The sequence below is a fragment of the Carica papaya genome, chromosome 8 (genome assembly GCF_054855325.1).
Source record: "Carica papaya isolate Zhongbai chromosome 8, ASM5485532v1, whole genome shotgun sequence".
Classification (NCBI taxonomy): Eukaryota; Viridiplantae; Streptophyta; class Magnoliopsida; order Brassicales; family Caricaceae; genus Carica; species Carica papaya.
In genome coordinates, this window is record NC_142316.1 from 23,584,394 (window position 1) to 23,604,059 (window position 19,666).

The 19,666-nt window shown below is 36.5% G+C and overlaps 1 protein-coding gene across 1 annotated transcript; it reads right to left on the reverse strand.

Moving 5' to 3' along the window:
• Positions 1-4,095: 4,095 nt before the first annotated feature.
• Positions 4,096-19,446, reverse strand: CPK13 (calcium-dependent protein kinase 13). The gene is made up of 7 exons (XM_088210171.1): positions 18,343-19,446; positions 16,713-16,851; positions 16,343-16,495; positions 6,973-7,088; positions 6,721-6,888; positions 4,762-4,992; positions 4,096-4,682 (listed from the first exon to the last, which is right to left on the reverse strand). The coding sequence occupies exons 1-7, from the start codon at positions 18,967-18,969 to the stop codon at positions 4,524-4,526; spliced, it is 1,593 nt and encodes a 530-aa protein (XP_088066297.1). The 5' UTR covers positions 18,970-19,446; the 3' UTR covers positions 4,096-4,523.
• Between the last annotated feature and the right edge of the window lie 220 nt (positions 19,447-19,666).

The following is a 19,666-nucleotide window of genomic DNA, read 5'->3' on the forward strand; positions in this document are numbered from 1 at the left end:
CAAAAAAGACTTTCATTTCATGTGAGTAAATCAATGAGTAAATCTTGCTTTGATATTGTACATATTGATATTTGGGGTCCTTTATCTATTTCCTCTTTATATGGTCATCGTTATTTTCTCACCATTCTTGATGATAATAGTCGGTACACATAGTTGTATCCTATAAAGACAAAAGGAGAAGTCAGAACAATCATTACTCAATTTTTTGCATACGTTGAAACCCAACACAATGCAAAGATCAAATGTGTTTATACCGATAATGGTCAAGAGTTTAAGATGAATGATTTCTTTGCTGCTAAAGGAATGGTGCACCAATGTTATTGCCCATGTATACCACAGCAGAATGGTGTGGTTAAAAGAAAACATCAACATATTTTAAATGTGGCAAGATCTTTGATGTTTCAGGCTCATCTACCAAAACAATTTTGGGTTGATTGTGTGCTCCATGCAACTTATTTGATCAACCTATTTCCATCTCCAGTCATCAATAATAAGCCTCCTTTGAACTTTTATTTCACTCAATCCCCAAATATCAACATTTGAAAATATTTGGATGTTTATGCTACACATCCAACCTTAGTCCTGACAAGTCTAAGTTTGATCATAGATATTTTAAATGTATTTTTCTTGGTTTTCCTTCACACATAAAGGGGTATAGAGTATATGATCTACAATCTAAAAAGATCTTTGTTTCCCGGGATGTCTATTTTATTGAGCATGTTTTTTCTTTTTCTCTCTCTGTCAATAACAGTTCAAATAATTTTGTGCTTCCTTATATTGATGATTTGATAGAAGAAAATAGTGACTTAATTCAAGTTGTGGGGGATCAAGTAATGCAATCTCAAGCCATTCTAGCGAGCTGACTTCTTCTGGTACCGTTTCCTTACCTTCCTCAGTTGATACTTTTATTCCTTCTGCATCTTTATCACTAAATGTTCCTGAAATAGAGTCTACTTGTTCACAAAATTCTAGCACCACAAAACCCATGCATGATGAACCTATTCTTTTACAGACTAGACGATCTACTAGACACACAAAATAACCATTTTATTTACATAATTACTGTCTATATGGTCTTAGATCTTGCATCACTTCCATTTCTACCCCACATTGTATTTCACATGTACTCTCTTACAACAACTTGGACCTAGTACACAAGCATTTTTTATTTGCTATATCATAAGATGTAGAACCTAACTCCTATAACCAATCAGTTCAATTTACATGCTATAAAGATCTATGCTAGCTGAAATTAAGGCCTTGAAAGAGAATAAAACTTGGGAATTAGTTGATTTACCTCCTGGCAAGAAACCCATTGGTTACAAGTGGGTATATAAAATAAAAAAAAAAGGTTGATGGCTCGATTAATAAATATAAGGCCAGGTTAGTTGCTAAAGGTTATACTCAACAATCTAGTATTGATTTTTTAGATACTTTTTCTCAAGTTGCAAAGTTAATGACCATTCGTACTATGTTGGTTATAGTTGCGGTTAAAGAATGGCATTTACATCAACTTGATATTAATAATGTGTTTCTTCATGGTGATCTACATGAAGAAGTGTACATGACTCTACCTCCTGGCTTTCATGGTTCGGGTAATCAGGTATGCAGGCTTACTAAGAGTATCTATGGTCTTAAATAAGCAAGTAGGCAATGATATTTCAAGTTGACTGAAGCCTTAAGAAAATTTGATTTTGTGCAATCCAATTCTAATTCTTCATTATTTCTTCGGTGTCCAGAATCTTCTTTTATTGCTCTTCTTATATATGTTGATGATGTGATATTGGCAAGTGATTGCGTGGTTGAATTCAGATGGTGACGGATTTTCTTCATAATGAGTTCAAAATTAAAGATCTTGGTGAACTCAAATATTTCTTGGGACTTGAGGTTATTCGTTCTTCTGAAGGTATTAATGTGAATCAAAGATAATATACTTTGGATTTACTTCGAGGTATTGGTTTCTTAAGTTGTAAACCGGCCTTATCGCCCATGGCTTCGTCAACAAAGTTAGTTCAACATGAGGGTTCCCCAGTTGTTGATATTACCTCATACAGGAAGTTTGTTGGTAAACTTTTGTATCTCATCAACACTCAACCTGATATTAGCTATTCAGTTCAATAACTCTCACTATTTCTTGATGCCCCTACTAAGATTCATTTGCAAGTTGCACATCGGGTCTTGAGTTATTTAAAGGAAACATCAGGACAAATAATTTTTTATTCAGCTCATACTTCATTGCATCTTAAGGCCTTCAGCGATTCTAATTAGGCCTCTTGTGCAAATTCTCGTAAATCTCTTATGGAGTTTTATGTATTTCTTAGTGATTCTTTTGTTTTTTGAAAAATTAAAAAATAATCCACTATTTGTCGGTCTTCTTCTTCCGAGGTTGAATATCGAGCTTTAGCCATGGTTACTTGTGAGATACAATGATTATCTTTTCTACTTGCTGACCTGCGTATTACTTCTCCAACTACTATTTTCTATTGTGATAACTTGTTAGCTATTAAGATTACAGAAAATCCTGTATTTCATGAGCGCCCCAAGCATATTAAAATCAATTGTCATGTTTTTGACAAAAAAATTTCAGAAGGTCTCATCTACTTGTTACCGATTTCTTTTTCATATCAACTTGCAGATTGTTTCATAAAGACACTTCCCTCTTCTTAATTTCAGAACTTTATTGTCAAGCTTGGTATACAGAATCTGTATACTCCAGCTTGAAGGAGGGCTATTAAAATATATAGTAAGGGATATAATTATAATTATGTACAAAATTAGGGTTAAATTTGTAATTTACTTTTCTTGTATAAATACCCTGTTGTTGTTCATCAATAAAATCATATTCTCATTTTCAGACACTTGAGCCCTTCTCTTCTCTGAGTTCTACAATTTCTTCTTTTCTCTTCAATTATTAATTTCTAATGTATACCGAGATTAAATGGTAATTATTATCAAAATCAACAAGTTTCCAAATTTTTAACCATTTGGAACATGCACACATATACCCATATTGGATTTCATTTCAAAGCAGTGAATATTGACAAAATTGACATATAGCATGTCTTTATTTACAGCATGTATATATTTTAGTGAGGATAAATTAAAAATTCATTGGCATGATTTGAGAGTGCAAAAGCCGATTAGATTAGTCTCAGAGGCACGTGCAAACTAACCCAAAATATGATAATTTAATTCACCCATTGGGCAGGAAGCTGACCACGACATATATAAAACATGTGTATAATGTAAGATATATATATATATACAGAGGTACAAATGTTAGACAGGTAATGTAAATTCAATAAAGAAAAAGAGTGGTGTGCTAATCTAATTGGATCCGTTGAGAATGCATGCTCTCATGACAGGAGCTATCTCTCACTTTTACATTGCGGCCTGCCAGCGCCGGCCAACAAGACTATAAGCATATGCCAGCATAATATATAATTATCAGAAAATGGAAGTACGAGTCTCCCATAAAATAGATGGGAATGTTTTCTTTTTAAATAATACAATGATGGTTAAAAATTCATCACGGTTGGATATAGGAATTTGGATTTTTTGTACTGAAATTTACTTAGTCATGGGTTTGTATACTTCAAAAACTTGCTAAATATTTGTTATAGTCTATTTTTCTCTCGAATTAAACGAATAAAGTAAAAATAATAATAATAAATAATCCAGTTGGCCTAAGTTTATTTTAGACAATACGAGGCGCTGCAACCTCTTCAATAGGCCCAACTTAAAGGAAAACGATAGTCGTCGGCTTAAGTTTCTTTCAAGATGCACAAATACAAGATAAGCCCTGAAACTTTTTGTTTGAATATATTTTGGGTGAGGTACAAGCCCCAAGATTAATGTGTACTTTCTTAGCCACTTCTGCCTCCTTGTTATTTTTGTAAGAATCGTGTGACAAATTAACCATATATATATAAGCACAATAAAATATGGGAGTTCATTATGATTTGCCATGTAAATATAACCTACCTAAGGAGGAGTTTGTGATATTAGTGACAAGCGTCCGGTGTATATGCATGTAATTCGTGAAGTAGCATTAAGTTGACAATGTTTTATCCAGGAACGAATGGTAAGGTGCACTAAGAGCATAAATGAGATATTGGATCTCATAAATGTGATTCAATATACAAATATACATTCTCTTCAGCGCATGCAAAGGCACATATTGGTACGTACTGGATCCGAAAAGCTATCTCACTACAACAATATACTACACTCATCAATCCCGCATTGTCAACAACAAAAACAAAAACGAGAAAAAATCATTGAAGGTCGAAGTGGAAGGAACACAGAATCATACATGCTGTACCATGGCCACAAGGTGTTCTAGACAATTAACATTAGCAGAGAATTAATATCTACTCGGCCAGCATGATCCTTGTCGAAAGAAGATAACCCATTAAATCATGGACAGTCTAACAAATAATCACAAGAGGAAGAACGTTGAAGATGTACAGGGAGTCGTCTGTAACTTTCTTTTCTTCCATAGATGAGTTGAAAACACACCTTTATATGTTCTGTTCACTCCCCAAGTTCAGAGAACCGTCCTTCATCAACTTCATGCTCAGACTGTTGAATCTCCCTCTGGAGTAATGGCGGGATGCCTTTCTCCAATCTGTTCCAGTTTTCATCATTGCTGCGAATTCATCATAGCTGATTCGCCCATCCTGTTTTGATTAAACAAGTATATCAGATTTAAACCTGCTGAATCTGAACTGTATTCAATTACAACATTGAGATCTTCACCTTATCTGTGTCTACTTCTTGGAATATGTCATTTGCTACATTAGTACAATCATCTGCTCCATCTTCCATTAAAGCATCCCTCAGCTCATCTGGCTCAATGTAACCATTGCCGTCCTTGTCAAAATAGGAGAAAGCCTTGTGAAGATGCTCGTCATTTGCCATTCTTTGAAGGTGGAGAGAAACAGCAACAAATTCCCCATAGTCCAATGTTCCTTTACCACCAGCGTCCACCTGTTGACAACACATAAAAATCCATTTTCCAGAAAACCCATAAAAGCATGTCCACACAAGATAATTCAATTAAACCAAGATATGACTCCCCATCAAATGTTATGGTATCCTGTTAGAATGTGCTTCTGCCGCATGCACAACAGGACAAGTATACAAAACATCAACAACAACAATTGCATGAAGTAATGAATTTTGTGCAATCTTCTCCATCTGTTAATTGTTAAGTCTTACCTATGAGAATATGTATTATCTATAATGGAACAAACCATCATATCCTTGCATGTCCCACATGTCTTCACTTTTACATTAAAAAAATTTAAAATTCCAGACATCTAAAAGCTTGGAGTCCACCGATCTAACAGGATTTTCTTATCAGCTAATAACAGCTTCCATAACCACATGTTGAATAATCAGTATATATAAGAAACAAAGTAAAGAGGTGGCAGACCTGCCTCACCACTGATAGAAATATCATTGACAACCTAAAGAATAAGCTGCCATACAACAGTAGCTTGCAGAAACTAAACTCATCAAGCATTTCAGGTGCTCTTCATATATGTGATGCATTCACCAACAACTTACTGCCAGAAAGCATTAGGCCATCAACAACCAAAACCCTCTGAAAATCACAATTTTAGTCTCTCTTCTATCAAACACATAAATGTTCAGGCCAGACTATGGACCAAAACCTGCAGTCTGCTTATATGAGTGGTGGATCTTGATCGAATTGTCAGTTACTGAGGGATAAGAATCTAGCAAAATAACAAGGATTCTGAACATCCGTAGATAAAATACAGAATTCATGTTTGGTCAAAAAAAGAACTACAGAGTTCAAGTGAGATATAGAGTCTATTTGAAGAACAGTTCCTGCCATACTCAAGAAACTTGTTCTCCTAACCTAATTCTCTCTCCAAAACTCCTGAGGGAAGCACCTCACAATCATGAGAAGATTAGACATGGAAGAAGGTAAAAGTTTGAAGTGCAATACAACTTCTAAGAAGGTAGTATTATTGGGCTTCACTTCTTAGTTCTTGAATCAAGTAATTCAAGACCTGATGATTATGAATATATATATATGTTGCAATACTATCATATTATATACATATTTTTGTAGTAACAATGAAAACAATTTTGTACTTGAAAACAGAATTAATCTTTACTCTCTAAGCCACCTCGAGAAATCCAAATATTTCGCATTCCTTTAGGGATGCATAAAAAATAAATCTAGTTAGCATTACCAAGAACAGTTCATGAATGTATTTGTCGATTTGTGCATGTTGAAAAGAGACCGTGCCAATTTTTTCTGTATCTTTCCAAATTTTATCGGACGTCTTCAAGGAGACCATGGATGTACAAATAATTACTAATGTAAGATTAATTCCATAAAACATTTTGAGGAATCCGTGCAGTTATTCAGTATAAAGAATGCCCAAATAGCTTTAGTCAAGATACTCTGTCAATGATCCATATAATCCACATGCAAGAGCATTTTTATGAGCTATGGCACTACTTTAATAAATAGTTGTCCATGTGATGTTTATTATATCATTTGGCATATCTACAGTCTTTACGGATTTGCAGAGATCATATACCTTGATTAACATGACAAGAAGATATTATAACCAGTGGAAACATTCTGGAGTCTCAAAATATAAAATGCATTTTGCTGATGTCAAGGTAGAACTGCTGCTTATAAAACCAAAAATTTGAAGCAAAAGCATTACTCACAGCTTCAATAAGCATCTGAACTTCTGATTCTGCAAGCTGGGAACCAAAATTTCGAAGTCCAGCTTTCAACTCTTCAATGGAAACAATACCATCATTATCAACATCCATCTTCTTGAACATTTCTTTAATGTCTTCTACTTCTTCACTGGATAAGAATTCGGCAATAACCTACCGGAAACACAGTATAAGATACTTCTGACATATCATAATTGTAAAATTTAGAGAAGAAAACTCTCCACAGTCAACACCAACCCTCAAGGCTTTTCTCTTGAATCTGTTCATCATTGAAAATTGCTTTAGCCTTGACTTCACAACATCTCCTAGTGGGACATTTGGGGCCTTTTTAGCATTTTGGAGCCATGGATGCTCTGTATGAAGATAGAATGTAGAAATTAGGAAAAACACATCTAATCCTAACAGGAAATGTAAAAACGTTACAGTTAGAAGATTATTTTCAGCCGTCTGTTATAAAAATAAAATTATTATTGGCAAGGCACCAAGGGAACGCAACCGAATAACAAAGAGTAAATATTACAAATAATAAAATCTAACACATCAACAAGCTATCCATCAAAAGTAAGAGTGTCACCTCTAAAACAAATGTTTACCATTTACGACTTAGAATCACAGGACCTACTAAACATGTTGCAGCCCCTCAAAAACCGTATGATTCCTCTCTTTCAATACCATCCAGAAAAGAAAAGAGGAATACGGGCCATGGTTATTTATTTCTTTAGACCCTTGAAAGATCTTTCCAAGCTCTAATCTCATATAGCATTGAAGCGGCCACTTCCCACTTCAACCTCTTCGGTTGGGTTCCACAACAGTTAAAGAATTATGACCTCCAGGAATATAGCTATAGATCATCTCAAAGCTATGACAGCCTATTTTGTTAAATTCGTAGTCAGTTATCATCCTATTCCTTTACTTAAATGAATAAAATATCCTTGATACGTACAATTGCACAATAGCATGATCACTTTCATGTTTGAATCAATTTCACTCCTATATTAAATCAATTGGAGATGAAACTTAATTCCTATATCAGTTACTAGGAATTCAATATAGGATTTAGAGGCCCTACTTCAAACGGAGGGAATTAAAAGTCCTACTTCAATAGTTAAGAATTAGAAATTCATTTCCCAATAGATACCAGGCAAGAAGTTTTCTTCCATTTTTATTTCAGCTTTATGATCTTTTAATTCCCTTCATTTGATTAAGAATGAATGGTGGTTCCCGTATCTTGTTTTGGGAATACACCTGGATTAGATTAGCAATCTCCCTTCAGCCAGTCATTTCCCACACCTCTAACCCTTTTCCTTTGTCACAATGCTTCCATCTCCAATTTCGTGGTCTGTTTCTAAGAACCCCGCGGGTATTGAAACCATTAAAAGAACACCCAATAATTTGTTGGGTACTGTACAAAGTATTTGAAATACGGGAAAGAAATACCATTCAGGTAATATTTCCAAAGGAGTTGCAAATGGATCTGCAGGTTCACCAATCATTGATGGCTCTAAAACCGCTAAGCCTACGTTACAGGCAATAGTACCGAGAATTACTACTGGAAAAATATATAAAAGATCATTGGGCCATGCGGGTTCCCCATAATAATTATGACCCATACCTTTAGCCAATTTAGCTCTTAATACAGGATCATTCAAGTCAGGTTTTTTTGTTATTGGGATAGATGAATTCTTATAAATCCATTCCCCGAAGGAACTGGACATGATAATTTTTCATCATCCAGCTCGAGCAAAAATCAACCAAACTAAATGAAAACATATATAAAAATATATATATATATATATGTTATCCACACATATATCAATTATTCTACATGTAAGAAATAATTTACCCGATTCCTGGTTATGAACTTGTGGTAACTAGCCATTGTGAGGAATTCAATTCTTACAAGTAAATGCTCAATACCCAAGTCAGCTTACAAAGTTGATCATGATTTCGTACTTTATGGGTCGTCTCAGACCTTGCGATTCACTCTTAATTTCCAAATATATTGAGATTTTTCACATATAAAGGGTTTACTTGTTACTAATATAGTTTAGCCTCTACTTTTCTTTAGATCCCGTATTTCACTCCGATAGTATTATAAATCGGGTCGATGCAAAGGAAATGAACGCATTTACAATTATTAATTATTCTATTAAATAAGTAAAACATAACTAAAAACATAATCTGAATTATGATTATGCCACATCACTTATTCTACTAGATCTTACGGAGCCTGCTCATGCACGACATGACGTCGTCGAGTCTGATCATAGAAAAGATTCTCTTCAAACGAACCAGCCTATCCTCTGTATGGGGCTTACACGGAGGTTGGAACAAAGACACATTTGATTGTGAATTCCAATGTAGCAGATAAAAGCATATTTCTGCACGGCCCAATCAATAGTTCAAGTCACACACTCCCATAATACATTTTCTCTTTATAGAATTCCCTTCAACTATTCATGTCAAATAAATAATACAATATTGTGGAGTTGAAGGGAAATATCCAAATACATGTCTTATTTTATTTTCAATAATCCATATTTGTAGCAATAAAATACTATTGTTCCTTCCCAAAGTAATAAGATAAATGATTAATTACAAATATCTATGATTTATATTTCTCTATCTATATTCTCTATTCTCTATAAAGGACCAGAAATACCTTACTTACGTATCATCAGGAAATGCATTAACATAAATACGACAATCAGAAGAGGTAATACAAAAGTATGTAAACTATAAAAACGGGTCAAAGTGGATTGTCCCACACTAGCACTTCCGCGTAATAACTCTACCAAGGGCGATCCTATTACAGGAATATGCTTCAACAGGAATCACACAATGGTAGATTGATACAATATAAATCTCTGGTAAAATGCCCCCCCGCGCCCGCGTAACCCAGCAGATAAAGTACATTACACATTCCGTTTTAGGGATTGTCAACTTACCCATTCGGTGACTTTGGCACTGGACGTTCCCAAAACAAAATTGGTACTATCGGGTCGGGTGAATTCAATAATAGACGTCTGGTGGCATTCTAGTCTTTCTTCTACTTTCAGGACCTATCCGAAAGAGAATCCAGTCCTTCTTGGTCGTGAATATCTGAATAGGGCGAACCACCCCGTAGATATCTTTGTTTCGGAACAAAACAATTAGAATTAGGCTTGGTCAACTAGAATGTGTATTATCCATATAGGAGATCTTCCAATTGAGAAGATCCATCGACCTAAGACGAAGAGAAAGATCTATTTATTTTATTTAGTTATTCAGTTAAACCAATGATTCGTTATTAGGGTAGATAGCAACAACCATTTCATCCGACATGCATATTTTTTATTTTCCAATGGATTTACATCTTTCATTAATGGAAATTTTTTGATGTAGTGAGTAATAGCTCTGCTTGTTCGCTGTTCAAGAATTCTTGTTTAGGCAGTTCATACCATCCATACATAGTGTTTTGATCTAATATTTAAATTTTTCTATGTTTCAGCAGTAGCATATTGTACTATGGAGCTAAGGTCCAAAATATGGAAAAAAACAGGTGTTTCCACGACTCTACCACCTAGTCAATTCCATTCCACTTAATCCCTATCTCATGGCCACATATCTTTCCGGCTAAGTAATGGGAAACCTTTCTCCGGTTACATGAATCCAATTTTCATTTCATCCAGGAAAAGCCATCTTTTTCTCAACAATGTCTTTGTCATTTGATCCAATAGCATTCCGTTAGATAGGAACAAATTTGATAAATACTGATAACGCTTGGATGGAGTATTAGAACGGAAAAATCCATTAGATAATGAACTACTGGTTCTAAGCCATCTCTGGCAATGAATCAACAATTCGAAGTGCTTTTCTTGCGTATTCTTGATAAACCAGCGTTTATATATAGATGTAGAAGGATCTGTTTGGAAAGTAAGAAGCCCCTTTCTAGAAACCTTAATGACGGAAAACTCGCGACATGATCCCATTCCTTAACATCCTGGAGCCTTACTGTTTCATGATGACAGATTATGGACTTTTGACTGTTCAAGATTCTACACCTGCAAATTCTTTACCTGTCTCACTCGCAGTTCTACCAATTAAAGTGTGGCGCCACCAATGCTTTTTGGAAGATAAATGCTCACTCAATGCAAAAGCTTTTGTTTAGACAACTATTTTTAATAGGTTCAACACAAATAATTTGCTTCATGAATGCAGGCCAAATCATGCTCATTACTCTAACAAGCGTTGTTTTCTACAAGAAGGCTAAATCACCTCTGTTTGCAATTGCAATGTAGCGTGAGCACTCTAGACAAGGTTGTTTGATACTTCCAATGTTATGTGGGTCGCTCTCCCTTCTCTTAAGTGCTTCTATCTTTTCTTCCTTTTGGGGGGCTTAGGAAAGAGAAGGATTGGCAGAATGGAGAAAAAATCTTTTCGCTGGTTGTAAGTGTTATGGTCGGAGAGAAATGCTAGACTATTCAAAGACTAATTTCTTTCCCCTCCAGTTCTAGGATATAATAACTTTCTTTGCTTCCTAGTGGGCTGGCTTTTAGGATGTCTCTTGGGCTAGTTTGCAAATCCACTAGGCTATGATGATTTTGATTTTTTTTTTTTTCATTTTCTTTCTCCTTTTCCTGGCTAAGGTGCATAGGCATTTTATGGATGTCTCTTTAGCTAGTTTGCAAATGGGTAGATTGTGATTCTCTATTGATTACATTTTTTATTCTCTTTCTTTCTCATTTTCCTTTTTTCTTATTTCAGACAATCGCATACGAGGATTAATGTGTTTGCTCTCTTAATAGTATTTCTTTTTTTGTCAAAAAAATCTTAAGCTAGGGTGAAGTTTACCACCAAAAAAAAATGATCTAGTAACCATAAAAAAAATTTTTTTTGGGACAAAAGAAGAAGACTTTATTGAGAAAGAGAATGAAATTACGGGATAGGAGAATAAGACATCCTCCAAAAGATACAGAGAAAACCCAGAGGGAGAGGGCAAGAGAAGGAAAGACAAACAAACAGGGCTACAGGCTTTTAATAAAAACATCCCATCTTCCATGGAGAACATAAATGCTAATGTCTCAGAGGTGACCATGCGTTTTGACCTATAGGGTAGCCAAAAAAGTAACCCTCTCCCAAGTTTAGTGTAGGAAGTGTGTCCGTTGTTAAAGATAGTCGAGTTGCGAGTGAACCAATTGCACCAAAGACAAGCAAAGAAGATACCTTGCCACAGTGGTAGAGCTTCTCTCCTCACTCCTCTCTCATTGATAGAAATGCTTAGGAAAGTCTTCACAGTTGCAGGTGACACCCAACAACAACCAAATAATTAAAAATGCCCATCCATAATTTTCGGGCAATTTCACAATGGAGAAACACATGAGCATGAGTTTCCCCACCCCTAAAGCACATTACACATACATTCAGAGAGAGGGACCGATAAGGGCAATGAACTTGGAGCAGATCATTAGTGTTTAGCTTTTGATGAATAGCAATCCAAGTAAAAAGCTTCAACTTAGAAGGAACAGGAGCCTTCCAGATGCCTAGGCAATAGAGTTATTAGTAGGGGCGCTGACAAGATGTAGAAAGAGGGATTTACAAGTGAAAATACCTGAAGACTACAAGGTCCACAATCTTTGATTAGGCTGGGAGGACAAAGTGATAGGTGCCAATAGGTCCAATAAGGTTAACGTTGAAAGTCTCCTTGTTGAAGAGGTCGTGAGATAAATGAAAGTTCCAAGATGTCCGACCATGGGAAGTTGTTGTAAAACAGGATATTTGTGCTTGGTGTCTAAGTGATAAACTGTAGAGCCTTGGGAATTGAGTAGGTAAAGATTGGGAGCCCAACCATCAGTCTTCCCAAAACCTCAAGCTAGAGCAATCTCCCACTTGTATCCAAGTGTGAAGAAGGAATATTAGGTAGGTTTTGAAAGATGGCTTTCTAGGGACTATGATGAATAAAACACCTACCTGCTTTGACGTCCCATCTATCCCTCTCACTCTCGTGAATTTGTTTAACCACCCGATGCCACAAGGAATCCAGTTCTCTCAAGAATTGCCATATCCATTTAACTAATAGAGATAAGTTTTTTAATCTAAGATTTCCGATCCTCAGACCTTCTGAACTATTAGATTTGCAACATATCTCCCAATTGACTAGTTGGTCCCTACTTTCTTCACCAATACCCAACCAAAGGAACCTTCTCATATGACTCTCTATTCTATCAACAATCCCACAAGGCATCCTAAACAGAGATAAGTAGTAAAGTAGGGATATTAGAAAGACATGCCTGAATCAATGGGACCCTACCTCCTAATGTAAATAGACCAACCTTCCAACTCTCTAAATGCTTAAAGACCTTGTTTTCTACTCTATCCCAAAAAGACCTACTTTGCGGTTTACCACCCCAGGGGACCCCTAGATAAACGAAAAATCACTCCAACTTGCGGCAACCAATCACCCTCACTAGATCTTCTTAAGTGTCATCTTCCACATTGATTCTAATAAGATCATTTTAACCCAAATTGATCTTTAAGCCCGATATAGCGTTGAAAACCTGAATAAGAATAAGAACCCTAAAAATGGATTGACTGTTATTTTGCAAGATGAGAACCATATCATCAGCAAACTGTACATGCCAAACTTCAACCCTATCCAACCCAACTTTCAACCCCCTAACATATCCTCTCCTTCTAGCCATTGTCAACATCCTACTCAAAACATCCCTGACAACAGTAAAAAAGAAAGGAAAAAGTGGATCGCCTTGTCTTACCTTCTAGAGGCCTGTACCCATTCTTGAGGTTTTCCATTAACTGGTGCCACAAACAAGAAAGAAAAAAGGCAAGCCTAGATCTATTTCCTCCATCTATCATTGAATCCCCTTCTTTCCATGACCCTATCCAAGAAACTCCAATTAACTTAGTCTTAGGCTTTCTCGAAACCTAGCAACACCAATCCATTATATTTACATCTTCTTATGTAATCCACAATCTCATCGGCTGCAAAGGAAGCATCTAGGATCTGTCTGTCTCCGACAAAGGCACTCTGACTAATGGAGATCGTAGAATCAAGAGACTCGCTAATACTAATTGACAATACCTTTATTATGATTCCGTAAACACAGTATTTATAAATTAAAAAAATAAATAAAAGATTTTGTAAATGCTAGTCACCAAGCTGATTGCCTGAAAGTCATACACCTTTCTAGATTTATCTTTTTTTGGGACTAAGGTAATAAAGGTAGAGTTCATGCTCTTCCATATTTTACCACCAGTGAAGAACTCCTCATAAACTCTAGATGAGTCCACATTGATCCCATCCCAACACTCCTTGAAGAACTCTAGGCTGGACCTACCTAAACCAAGTGCCTTGCCATTATCTAACTCTCAAACAACTTTCCTAATTTCTTCTTCCTCAAATGGTCTCTCTAACCTCTCAAAAATGAAAGGTCTATGCTTATCTTCTTCTGCGCAGAGCACCTGGAAATATCGAGCGATCGCCCTCCCAATACCCTCACTGATTCTCTTCACAATTCCATTATCAAGTGCTAATTCCTTAATGGTGCTCTTCCTTCTTCGCCTAATTACCACTCTATGGAATAGGCAAGTGTTAGCATCTCCTTCCCTAACCCATTGAAGAAGGCAGGTATGTTGGAGGAGATGAAAACCTTTGACAAATTGGTAGTAGAAGGTATCATCTCTGAGGATAAATAAAAGGGGATCATTAGACCTTAAGAACGAGCTTGACATGGTGCTCATCTATGAGGGGCAGAGCTGAAGACTGAAATTTAATTTATGCATGAAGCTAAACCCTTCCTAACTTGATCCATTCTCATCCTTCCAACCTTCTTTCGCCACCTCTTTGAAGCTCGGGTGTTGTAACTACAAATTTTTGAACCAAAAAGGGGTTGGCCCTCATTTGATTCGCTGTGATTCAAGAAGAATAGGAAAATGATAAGAAACAAGTCGCGATAGCACTTCCTGTACCAAATCGAGGAAGTTGTCTTCCCATTTTGGGAAATTACGAAATGATCCAAGTGCAAGGAAACAATTCCCTATCTATCAATAAACCAGGCAATTGACAATTGTCAAAAGGTAAATCCCTTAGCCCACACTCCTTGATGAAAGTGTTAAAAGTTTTCGTAAACGTGGCCATCCTACTTCCTCCCCTCCTCCCCCAACTTTCTCTTTTTTTTTGAAATAAAAAGTGTAAAATATGTATTAATAATGGTACCAAAAGGACAAGGGTACCACCCATGTACAAAAGCATTTACATAGAAGTTAATATGTTAATGATATCCCCAAAATCCACGTCACTAGTGATATCATGACTAAGCATAATCAACCTGAATAAATATATCCACCTATCTATTAGTCTATTAATACTACTTTCAACACTATCAAAAGTTCTCTTATTTTTCTCTTTCCAAATGACCCAAAAAAAAAATCAAAGAAATAATGTTTTTCATATTCTTTTTACATAGAAACCATCCCACGCCCAAATTTCCCGTTCGACCGAACCCGAAATGACCTAGTTAATTCCTAATAAACCATAAATCGTACACCATAAATTATATGCAGTGGGACACCATAACAGTAGGTAGTTACACGTCTCCCCAGGCTTAAGACAGCAGTAACACCTGTTAACAATGATTCTGCCCATGATTTTCAAACTGTCCATAGTTAAAATTCTTTCCCAGCACGCCTCCCACGCAAAAAAAGCAATTCTAGGTGGAATTTTGGTCTTCCAGATTAGCTTTGCTGGAAATACCAGTCTATTCACAGCTCCCATATCACATAAAATAATTGTAATAAGAAGAAACAGTGAATTTTCCATTCTTTTCCAACTTCCAAACAACCTGATAGGCCCTCCCCCAACTTTCTCTTGAAACCAACATGCATTAAAATCTCATCCAATACACCAGGAAGGGTTATATAAGTCTGCTAAGTAATACAGTTCCTCCTGAAAAAGGACCTGGTTCTATGTCCAGTGGGTTCGTGTACACTCAAAACCACCAGGAACCCTTGCCTTTAATGTCCAATAGCACTGAAAGTAAGTAGGTCATCTCAATCAAGTCAACTTTCGTGGCGTATTTAGTGTCCCAAATGATCAAGATCCCCCCAAAAGCACCAAAGAAGGGGATAGCTACCCAATCCCTGAAATGACTATCCTAAGTGCTACAAATAAACACCCTATCAATCACTTTTTTTTGTATACTGAATCATAACCGCATTTGGCACTAGCTCTCCCCAAAATCTCTTTTATTTTTTTCCTCTTGAGCACACTACCTTGCCCATTGACATTCCAGCACACAACCCTCATGATAATCCCTCCATTGTCCGGTTATTTTCTTCCTTTATCTAGTATTTAAGTGAATACAACAGGAATTAAATAAGAATTGAACGAAATGGGGCAGCAAAGAAACCTAAATACAGCTGTACCAGACAACAAACTTATCATCCCACTGAAAAATATTAATAATGGGCCTCAACCGAAGAAAAACCACAATTATTACCATTCTACCTCAATGCTACACCCATCTACCAATAGCAGCAAAAGATAAAAGTAATGCACATGAACTCAAACACCAAGTAAAATGCAAAGCAGCAGGAAAGATATGTAAAATACCAAGTACTTGCTTCGCGGTTAGTCGAAGCTTTGGGTCTGGTTCCAACATTTGTCTAACTAAATTCTTGGCACTCTCTGAAATATTTGGCCATGGATCACGTTTAAAATCGATCAATCCACGAAGAATGGCCTGTGCAACCCCTTGTTCAGATTCTGCATTGAAAAAACAACTATGTTAAAACATGAGGAAATACCTAACTAGCTTAAAAGGATTAATTGCTGAACTTTTGTTTGCAAAAAAACAAAAAACAAAAAAACAAAAAGAAGTTAACACTTCAGATTGCGCATGCATGCTCTCAACTCCATATCCATTGTGCATGCACACAGGGGAGACACAGAGATAAAGAGAAGCGAGAATAAATCTGCTTACCAGCCCAAAATGGTGGAACTCCACACAACAAAATATAAAGAATAACTCCTGCACTCCAGATATCTATTTCTGGCCCATAATTTCGCTTTAGCACCTCAGGAGCCATGTAATACGGACTTCCAACAATCTCAGAGAATCTCTCACCTGAAAATTTTTAAATTACTTAAGCATCAGGAGAGAAAGTACAAATCAGCAATGCATGTATGAAAGGAAAAGAAAGGAGGGAAAAAGGCCTAATGAACCATTCTCAAGGCAAGTGAACATGATTTCCTCAAGCCTACATCTTCTCCAAAGTTCAGCTTCTCACTATCTAGGTATCAAAAAATATCTACAAACTACAGATAACTAGGAAAGCAACAAGGTGGTCCACAACCAGGGAATCCATACTTCTGCAAAGAATCCCATTAAATGTTCACATCAATCGCCCAAAAAGAGTAGTTGAAGAAGGCAATCTACCTACAGTATAACATCTACCATGAAATGTTTTGGCTACGAAAACAACAACAACTTCATAAAGCACAGGCTGTTATACCATGCCAAACCCATGGTCATTGAATCAGGAGATATCTACAAACTATAAATGAGAATGGATGTTACAGCCAATGGAAACATCCAAATGAAACCAATGAAATCTTTTCCAATCAGGAGCCCTTGAATAATTAGAAGGGATACAAGTTGCATCACACACAAAGTTAATAAGTTACTCCAAGATAGATGAAGCAACCAAAGGATTTCACGTTGATCGAAGAACACCATTTGATTGTTACAATTACAATTATGTACGGCTAGATATTCAAACTCAATTACAATTACACAAGACAACTAAAAGACTGGTGCTCTAAATGTTAATTTTACTCTCCTACTTTGTTCAGCTTCATTTCATCCTCTCTTGAATTGTATGCACCCAAATCACTTTTTTTTTAAGAATTTTCCTAAATCACTCTTGAACTGCAATTTTTGGACTCTAAACATCCCAGCTTAGCACCTAATAACTTTAAGACCTATTAACACTGACACTCTCTGAAATTTGAACATATATTTGAAAATATGTAAACTAAAAAGATAATCAAACAAATAAAACCACAGACAACAACAATCAATCACAAAGAAACAGAAGCAACAATGTCACCTTACATCCGTTCACCTTTCCTCATTTCAAAAATGACAAGTCTAAGCTGAATATAAATAAATAACAAACAGATTCTACTGTAAGTCTAGAAGCCAATAGCAAGTTGGCGAAGGATATATCATTATACTGGAATGATGTATGAAGCACAAACTGAATTTCTACGTAGATACAAAAAGATATAAATTAAAAAGATAACCAAACAAATAAAACCCGACAACAAAAATCAAACACAAAGAAACATAAGCAACAATGTCACCTTACATCATGTTCACCTTTCCTCGTTTCAAAAATAACAAGCCTAAGCTGAATATAAATAAATAATAAACAGATTCTACTGTAAATCTAGAAGCCAATAGGAACTTACTGGAGAGGGTATATCAAAATATATTGGAATGATGTATAAAGGACAAACTGAATTTTCTACCGTGAAACTGAGCCTTATAAGATTAAAGAGTGTACGAGGACAAGAAACCTGAAGACTGCCTAAAATTCAAGTACCACCTCACCTGGCTTGAAGAATATAGACAAGCCGAAATCAATAGCCTTCAAAGGCGAGTTTTCCTTCTTGTTGGCAAACAGAAAATTCTCAGGCTTCAAGTCCCTGTGAATCACGCCATGCTTATGGCAAAGCTGCACGACCTCCACAATAGTTCTGGTCACCGCCGCGGCCGCTCGTTCCGTGTAGTGGCCCCTGGCCACAATCCGATCAAAGAGCTCGCCTCCCTCACATAGCTCCATCACCAAATGCACTGCATTGTCATCCTCGCAAGCCTCCTTCAAGCTCACAATGCTGGAGTTCCTCGGCAAATGCTTCATTATTGCCACCTCCCTTCTCACATCCTCAATGTCCACAGCGGTTCTCAGCTTCCTCTTTGAGATCGACTTGCAGGCCAGTAATTCCCGCGAGGCACGGTCGATACATAGGTAAGTGACCCCGAACTCGCCCCGACCGAGCTCACGGTCCACCAGGTACTTCTCTTCAATGTTTTCCTTGGGAACACCATTGAGGACCGTGATCGGTGCCTTCTTACCCGCGCCGGAGTCTCTCCTGCCGTGATCGTGACCTGAGAAGTTTGATTTCACATCCTCTCTGGCAACAGCAGCCGGAGATCTGCAACAGTTCCCCATCTCGACTAAACAGCAATTTGGTTTTCAATGGATCTCTGCAAAACCCTAACTAAAATTCTCTAGCTAGGGTTTCACATTATAATTATAAAACCTTAAACCTCAGTCTAGGAAGCTATAGAGATGATACGAGGAGAAATCAGAGTGAAACTCAGAGAGAGAGAGAGAGAGAGAGAGAGAGAGAGAGAGAGAGAGAGCAAGCAGCGAGAACAGTGTACAGTGTGGGAGCAGATGCTTTTTAGTAGAGAGAAAGAAAGAGAGAGACTGAGAGAGAGTTCGTCTTTTGATATTTTTTATTTCAAAAATTTTCGGAATGAGGATTCTTTAAAAAAAATGAAATGAATATATATATGTATCGGCTTCTTTGATTCTGCAAATTTTGTCGGGTAATGGAGGATGTTTAAATGGGAAAGTTGAAGAAAGCGGAGATAGAGATGGAGGTTAAGGGGCTGGTTTGTTGGATTCACATTTCATTGGGTGCTTGTGGATATTCTAAGAACACCTAGAAAAGGGACAGAAGGATAGTTGTTGATTTTAAATTAATATTTCTAAAATAAACTCCCTGTACTTTACTATTTTTCTATACTTCCCCAAAAATATTCCCCCCATATCTTCCTACTCCTTAAAAAAAATAAAATACTAAATTAGTTCATTTATTTTTTATAAGAATTTAAATTAGTTCATACACTAAATTTTTTAT

Coding starts and splice junctions, on each gene's coding strand:
- CPK13 (XM_088210171.1), bottom strand. CDS start 18,969: ATGGGGAACTGTTGCAGATCTCCGGCTGCTGTTGCCAGAGAGGATGTG. Junction 16,496..16,712: donor AGTTCCACCATTTTGGGCTG/GTAAGCAGATTT, acceptor TTTTCAATGCAG/AATCTGAACAAGGGGTTGCA. Junction 6,889..6,972: donor TCAAGAGAAAAGCCTTGAGG/GTTGGTGTTGAC, acceptor TGTTTCCGGTAG/GTTATTGCCGAATTCTTATC.